The following is an 8,755-nucleotide window of genomic DNA, read 5'->3' on the forward strand; positions in this document are numbered from 1 at the left end:
CCAAACTTAGTATCTGTATGTGTATACACTTTCACAAAAGACTACCCTGCATTTATTTACGATTGATGGGCTTATCCAAATATTTTCAATTAAAGGCAATTAACTCAAGTAGTTGAATAAAATCCTTAATACATGATTCCTCAGCTAAACTACAGTTCAAGTATATTGGGAACAAAACAGGGAGTCAATCAAAAAAAACAACCAAGGACTTGATTACAAATGCCATTTACAATGGTCACCTCAACAATTGTTTGGGTCACCTCTGCTCATCATCACAGTGTATTCCAGTTTTGAACATTCTGCTTAACAAATTAATTACCACAGTTAAACAAGACAGCAAATCAGTCCACGTCTTCAACTAGAGACATTCCTTCCTTTTTTTCTAGCTTGGATACCTGCAGGATAAAACAAAACTGACTCAATAGTAAAAACAAGTTTGCATTTAATGTCTCCCGTCTTTTCAGACTTCTATCACAAAATTGGGTAGAGCCCAGATTTACCAGGAACTGACAGCGAAAGACCTTCTAGGGGACAACTGAGCTGAACAGTGTGTTAGTTGCAGTCAAAAGAGACGGTCAAGCTTTTTTCCCACCCACCCCATTAACCTCCCCCCAGCTGCATGCTCCTATCACTTCCTAGCTTTTTGTCAGTTTGGTAACCTCATTTGGCTGACCAAGGTGTGAGACAAGCACCAAAGCCACCTCAGAAGCCAGGAGAGGCAGGAAGTGAGGTAACACTGCCCCTTTCAGTGGCAGCTGTCAAATCAGATCAGCCTATAACCTGGAATCCTGCCCATGACAGAGAGCCTAGAGTAACTAAAATGAACACAGAAAATGCTCTTCAAGCACACGTACACGATTTTATAAAACTGCCCTTCACTGTTTTCAAAACATAAGAAAAGGAATCGCCTTATATTAAGCTAAGCTGTTGTTAATACTAACACTATAAATAGTTTCAGAAAAGATGCTGCAAACTCATGGAGCACGCACCAAAGGCCCAAAATAAACACAATGTTCTGCTGTTCTGCATGTTATCTCTAACTTGAAAATTCAGTTCTACATTTCCCAAATCTATGGGGATACACAGAGAGGGTCGTATTATAAATTCCCTGTTCCTATGCTCTTCCTTCAACATCTGCTACTGGCCATGAAAGAGACACACGAAGATACTCAGGTTGATAAATCTTCTGGTTCAACCAAACGCAGCTAATCTTGTGGTATGACCAGTAAGCACTGGAAAAAAGCAGAAGACAGACTGCAGATACCTAATCCTTGGGGGTACGTGTGCCAGCTTTCTTCTGAGCTATAGCACAGTTCCTTCAAATTATGCCAGCTATTAAAAGCCCAGTGAACATTTTGGCACCTAGAAATTGTTGAAGTGCATGGTCTGCCCACACATCCTTCACCTCAGGCGTAACTCAAAAGGCAGAAGCTACAGACAGTGCTACTGGAGATCCTAGGGTTGGCCTAAACCACTAGAAATTTCATCACCCAGGTGGAATCTTCAGCTAGGTAGAGCTGAATGTCATTAAGACTCCAAGGGCAAATCAGGCAATGAGCAGCAAATGCTATGATCTCAGCCTTCTCTTACCCCTGAACTGCTGTTTCTGCAGCAAATACAGAAGGAATTTGGCACTTAAGAGTGGATAACTAAACTGGCTTGATTACACTACAAATGTCCAAAGCAGAAAAGTACTTTGTACAAATTCAACAGGTTTCTCCATCATCAGCACTCCAAACCATTTCCCTTCATAAATGAGCTCAAGCTGTTAACATGAATCTTCTACAGGAAAACCTGGCGTAAGTTAACCAAAGGTGGTTTTTATGTCATGTACGGTTTATGGCCTTTATTTTCACAGTCCTGTTACTACACCAGAAAAAAACTTAAGTGCAGATTAAGTCCCAGGAGCATAATTGTCACTGAGATGTTGTCCTAGAGAGCGACTGTCTTCAAAATTACAATTGTGCTGAATATGCACAGCAAGTGGAAACCCCTACAGTATTCCCTTTCTTGAAGGGGCAAATTTGAATCACACTATTGCAAATCATTCTTTTCCAGTCTTCTAAAAAGCTATCTGTAACAACGAGTTACCACTTCAGGTTACTGTTGCCTACATAACAGATTCTTCCCCAAACCTGACTCCCAGTTTTCATGAATAAATTGCAGTGGCTAGTACCCCTGCACAGCACAACGGTTATTAAATACAGATCTAGTTAAAGAGTGTAGCAATATCCTGGATCATTAAAAGATCTTAATCACATTTACTGTAAGTATCAAATAATTACATTTTGGTCCAGACCCTACAAAAATATCTTACCCAACTCCCACAGAGCCCAAAAGAACTTTTGTCCCTGACTTCAGTGGGAAAAAGTCCAAAACAATGGGGGGGGGGGAAAAAAACCCCACCAAACAGACCTACAAAAAGGTCCTACACATGGTAGCTTTTATCCTATGTTTCAGGGTAATAAAACACTATTACAGCATGTCTGGCATTTCAGAGACGAGGGAATTAATATTTTATTACATATATAAACATATTCTTAAAAGCAACTGAGGTGTAAAATCTCTGGCAGAAAAAACTTCAAGGTGCTAAAATCCTTCAGCCCAGCACTTTTGCCATTAAAAAATGCATTAAAATAATGTCAAAGGTGTGACTAAAAACTACAAAAAGCTAGGCAGGCTTCCAGTAGTTGGCTAACCCACTCCACACCTCACAGTGCTCAAGCTATGCCCTGTACCAGTACCGTTGCCGTATCTGAGCAAACACACACTTGTGATTCAACTGACTCAAAGGTTCAAAAAAGGAATTGTTGTAGAAGCAGGTGGGAGAAGCATTCACAATAAATTGCTGCCTTTTACTGGCTTTTCCCACGCAGATGTAGGTCAAGTCTTAATCCTGCAATTAAAGAGATCCCTTCAGACAGGTCCTGAACTGAAACCGAAACACATAAGCTTGTTTTCCACATTAGCACAAGACTTTATGAGTATGGTCACACCTATTAGTTTCTGGCCTCAGTACATATATTCACTCCTGGCTTTATTATCCTCCTTCTCGTTTTCACAGCAATATGATAGGCCGTACTTACCAATGGAAAAAACCAACCCATGAGCCTACACCAGAACGAGAGAACTCTTAGCCTCACAGTTATGTGAAAAGAACCATCACAGATATTTCTGCAATAACTATTATCCTAAATGCTAGCTGTCCTTTGCTGGAGATTCCCTGGAATTGTGCTTGTCCCACCACGAGGACTTTCAGTTTAAAACCATGCAAGACGTAAAGGGCATTTACCTGTTTATCTATGCACCTGAATTGCCAGGACCACGAGGTGTTATAAAGGAAAGGCCTCAGGTCAAAGCGGTTGTCATCTGGACTGTAGTTTTCAGCATGGTAGGAAGGAGTGAGGGTGGTCATTTTATGTCTGTTCACAGAATACATCCTGAAGAAATGCTTAACCTTCGATGCCACCTGGTGTACAAAGAACATAGCTCTTAAGCAGATGAAGTTTCTCAGTATTTAAAAAATTCAGAGAACAGTATTTTGGAGATGATGTTGTAGCTGTACACACCCATTTTCTTCCATTAACAGCCACATTCTTTATCTACCACTACTAGTACAAATCACTGTGGATGACCCTACCTGTAAGGGACATTTCAGACCATTTTCAGCCACTGCCTCGTCTCTGCACCTACCATTTATGAACAAGTCAGTGCCTTGTAAGAAATCTAACAGTAAGCACTAGCCTCTGCGACCCAGGGGACAATGTGAACGTTTTCCTTTAGGCACAAGAAGGGAAGAACTGCATAAAAGCAAAGCAGATACTTCTTCAGGGTAGATATTCTTGCAAGCAAGAGCCATTTTCTGGCTCAGAATACATAACCAAAGGCTTCAAGAGTAGTAGCCATTTCTATTTCAGACAGTAATTTTCGCCTGAAGGTACAGTTCTGAAGTAACTGTTTACAAATTACCCAACTACTTTGCAACACACACAAGCTCCATTCATTTGAGAGATACATACCAGTGTTTTCCAGCATATTCTCCTACAGCTGTAAAATAATCTCTAAACACAGAATAATTACACTTTCAGTCAAAAGGAACTCTGCTGACCCCTCCTCTAAACATTCTCGATTTTGGCAAAGACATGACGTGATTTTTTTTTTTTTTTGGGAGTATATTACCTCTCTTGGAGTACAGATTTCCTTCCACATACTGATCAGCTTACAGAACATACTGTATGGTCCAGCCTTTGCAACTTTCCTTAATTTGCCAAAGATTGAGAGCTCTGCATATGTCATCCCCATATCTGCCTGAAATCACACACACAAAGTCACTGAGAATCTTATCTATGCAAAGTATAATTAATAGTTTTATGGAGCAATTACAATAACCCAGTTTAATCAGAGAAACAGCAAAATGAAATTGCCAATGATCAAAAAGACAGAGAGTAATATTATGAGCAGAAGAAAAAAGATTCTGTCTGAAATGGGAGACTTGAAATTCTACCATGAAAGTATTTGATTTGGACAATGAAAACACTTCTTTCCTGAGAAATATTTGTTGATCTTCCCTTCTAGGTAGCTTAAATGTAGTGTACAACAGTAAGGTAAGGCCAAACAAAGAAAAGCACTAATTCTAGTTTAGCAACACTCTGCTTTATGTTAACGAGCTTTACAATACCCTACAGTTACATATCCAACAGCCCTTAGAGGTGGTTGTTAGGCTGACCAGTCCTCTCCTATCCAAGTGGATAGCAAAGAGAAGGGCAGGGGGAGAATGGGAAGGGCTTTGCCAACATCTGTCCTTTTAACAGCACTAAGGCCCTGACTGATGCTCTTTGGATACTAAGAACACTTGAAACAAACTGAATTCAGAACATCTATCCTTCTAAGTGCCCAAAATATACAGTATTTTTTTTTTAAAAAAGGAGTTGATTTGGTGTTTTGGAAACTGTCCTCAACATAGGCAAGGCTGCTGTGGGACACTACCTAAAGTCGGCAGCTTTAAGACTGCAACAAGCTTGTCACTAAGCAGAGATACATACAGGAGCAAACAACAGTTATTGGACAAAACCCAGATTTTGGGTTAAGGCTTACCACAGCATTTTAAAGTCACTGCCCATTACCTCATCAGTTTGAGCCACTTGTCCATCTATCAGGGGCTCTAACTCCGCAGTAGGTGGAGCTGACATGATACTGTAAGAAAAAGGTAAGAAGGAAAACGCAAATTTTATCCAGTCTCATGAGAATTAGTTAATAAGCAGTCCAAATGTTAAAAATGAAGTGCTTTATTCAAAGCTTTTTCAGGGCATAAGCTGCTAAAGGAGTAGATAACTCGAAAGAAGCGATACCTGCAAGCTGTTCCAGGTTTAGAAAGCAATGCTTTATACCAAAACTGTAAAGCAGCTGGTTCAAGCAGCTCCTTCAGTGGAATTAACAACACAAATGCTTGCATGCAGTCACTCCCAAGACTGGCAGCATTTTCAGCACCCAGCAATTAACACTGCCCAAGCATAGGCAATCATTTAAAACCAGGGGTGTGCAGAACACTTTTCTTTATTAACATTTGCAACATTACTGCAGCTTATCTCCATCAGCAGAGAAAAACAAACAGTGAAGTCCACAGCACGCTGCACACAAATACAGTCACCAGGTATCACTGCTTCACTATTCACCTCCTGAGGGCCGTGAGCTGAAAATTTTCAATGCAATATTGTATGAAGTTCTTCAAATCAGTCTTGCTGATTCCACCAATGGGATTGATATCAGCACTCGAGCAATCATACTTCGTCAGGTAACCTCGGAGACTGAGCAAGAGAGGAAATTTTATATAGTAATAGTAAATAATAATGTAACATAATAGTTTATACTATAATGAATATACATGTTGTATAAAGACAGGGAGACACAGACTGCATACTGTGAATGCATTTATACATAAGAGGCAAATGTGTTCAGCTGCACCAGGGCCAGCCTAAAACCATGAAATTGCCAGGAGGAAGACAGTATTTTAAACTGTTACTGCAAAACTGCCCTTGCTGAGATAGTGTATTAGATGTAAAACAATTAAAATATTGTCCTGCCCAATTAAAAAAAAAATAACCCCCAAAACACAGAATCAGCACACTCCACTCTCACAGCTTCAGAGGTTATCAATCCCCCAGTCTTACAGGGATTGCTTTAATCTCCAAACAGTCAGCTCTAGTAACAGCACTCCAGATTTTTTAAATCTATTTTTCAACTCAAAGTTCACAACTTGATTCCTAATCCAGTAATAGAAAATACCACAAATAAGAGATTGGAAGGTTAGCACAGGCGAGCTGTACTGAAATCAGCTAAGGAAGGAACAGCATTTCATTGGAAAAGGATGACAATACCTTGGCTAAACTTCTGAAAAACACACAATTTTCCATTCAGGCAAATTCAACTACTTTCATTAATTTCACTGCTATCAGTGTACTCTTAGCTTATTACCACTTTTGAGTAATAATCTACGCTAGGATTTGAAGGAAATGCAAGGAAATGCAGTGACCTATTCTCAGTTCACCCAGTTTCAGTTTTCTAACATTCACCAACCTTTCATCCACATTGGCTGACCCTAGCACCAGAAGTCCCCCTGGCATCCCGCGAGTCCAGAGTGTCAGCTGAGCAAAGAGGTAGGCCAGGACCATTCTTATTCTAGCCTGCAAAGCAAAATGAAAATTAAGGCAAATTTACAAAGCAGAATCATTTCTCTCTGCTCCTGCCACAGACTTACATGACTGAGCAATTTTGTTCTACTCTGAATTGCAAAATGAAGAGTAGTTGCCATTTTCTACCTCCTACAAGCACTAATAAGGATCCATGAGGGATGAAGTATGCAAATAAACCATCTGTCTACCACACCCTTTTATGCAGTATTAGACTAAAGGGATTTATCTACATCAATTTTGTAAAAGGTTCTCTTTGCTTCTGTCTCCATTCCAAACCTCAACTTTTGATAAGAATGGTAGGAATACCAAACAGACCTGAGATTCAACCTCCAGCTCCAGCCACAACTGTGGGTGCCGTTAAGCAAACCGACACATTCTTGTGACTAAAGCCTAGCCCACTGCCAAAAACCTGATAAACAATTCAGTGTTTGCTCCCAGAGGAGACAGCTGGATTTCCACTAGTAGCAGGGGAAGAAAGATCAATTCCGCAGCTAACTAAAACTATCAAGCACGATAATTAACATTTAGCCAGAATTTAAACAGGGCTGCTGGTTAGGTTGGAAGCTTTTAAGAATATGCCAAAAAGAAAGCTGTCAAGACAAGAGAAGGTACAACTGGAGCCAGGGATGAGAAGTCACTAGAAGACATGAGGCAGCTATGTTTTCTCTGATTCTACAGGATATGTATACTAGCTCTACCCAGCCACAGCCCCAATCTGTTCTGACACAATGAAAAAGCGTAACTGGAAACGTGTATTTCAGTTGCATTTTATAAGCCTATTGAAGATTACAAAACCTTCCAATGTAAAAATTCTCTTCTACCTTCTAAAACTGAGGACACGTAGGAATGGGACGGGTAAGCTTGACATCCTACACAGAGCCTTTTGAAGGCTGCTAACATTCATCCCAGGAAAGTCTAGTATACATCAACAATAGTTTTGAGTCTGGACCTGCCACAATGTGACTGGACTCAGACTTGTCTACTAGAGTACTTGGCTGCTCATTTTCCTGACGTGGCAACTTCCTGTTGGGATGCTTTTCTAAACAGCATCTAGACCCATGCTATTGATGGGATACGGGGACATACTATTTATTCCTGACCATCCCAGCTGTCACAAACTCTTCTGAGTTAAGTGGGATTGTAGAATCTGCAGCAGACAAGCATTGACTAGAAGACCATGAATCTTCAGGGACACACCACAACAAGTTCAGGTTTCCACAGCAACACAAATGAAGGGTCCCTCTGCCACCTTATCATTTTGTACACTTTCCAGGAAAAAAAAAAAGGGTCTGACCTGATTCAGCCTACATCAAAACACACCTGCACATTCTGGAGTGCCAGGTTTTCTCTGCTGCTCCCTCCGTAGACGGAAAAACAGGGAGTTCGGCCTGTCACCATGCTGAAAATCCCCACAATCGCTTTCACAGCCGCATCTATGTTCAGATTGATGTGATAGCTGAGAAGAATACAAGCAGAAGTGACTCAACTAGTACAATCTGACTATAGAAGAAAGCATTAAAAAAAGAAAAATCCCCACCCACCAAATGATGTTTTAAGGCTGCTACCATCTCAGATCTGGTATGGAGAAACTTAGGAAAGAATAACACTTTCCAGATTCTGTTTCCAAATTTCCATGTCCTTCACCAAACGCTTCTAAGTTTGCCTCACATTTACATACTTACATACTAATGCCTGTAATACTCCTTCTTAACACACCTACTATTCCTATTTTTTCCCGTTTTAGATTTTGAAGTTTTATATGAAAGTCTTAGCCAGAACATGACTCTCTTCCCAGCACTTCACAACCTGTACCTGCCTATTTGCTCAGCCAGAAGTTTCGCTCTGTTGCAAGTATCCTGGGAGGAGTTCTCACTAGCCATATAGCAGGTGGTAAAGATACGCTTGCAAAATTCTCGAGGATCCTCAGGGATATAGCTCTCATCATTCACAATCTTGCGTGCATCAGCCAGCACATCCGCATCTGAGGACAAAGCAAAAGAAATAGAACAAGAGTAGAAATTGTTGCACTCCTGTTACCCAGGATAGAATGGTTTAGGTTGGAAGGG

The 8,755-nt window shown here is 40.5% G+C and overlaps 1 protein-coding gene across 1 annotated transcript; it reads right to left on the reverse strand.

Moving 5' to 3' along the window:
* Nucleotides 1–244: 244 nt before the first annotated feature.
* Nucleotides 245–8,680, reverse strand: NADSYN1 (NAD synthetase 1; the record flags this gene model as incomplete). Its single annotated transcript, XM_010158974.1, has 8 exons — nt 245–395; nt 3,293–3,469; nt 4,180–4,308; nt 5,124–5,193; nt 5,673–5,804; nt 6,574–6,680; nt 8,010–8,145; nt 8,502–8,680. Coding segments are annotated over 8 exons (984 nt in total), but the record flags the coding sequence as incomplete, so codon positions are not given.
* Nucleotides 8,681–8,755: the final 75 nt, after the last annotated feature.

This window comes from Eurypyga helias, unplaced genomic scaffold, assembly GCF_000690775.1.
Source record: "Eurypyga helias isolate BGI_N326 unplaced genomic scaffold, ASM69077v1 scaffold26199, whole genome shotgun sequence".
Classification (NCBI taxonomy): Eukaryota; Metazoa; Chordata; class Aves; order Eurypygiformes; family Eurypygidae; genus Eurypyga; species Eurypyga helias.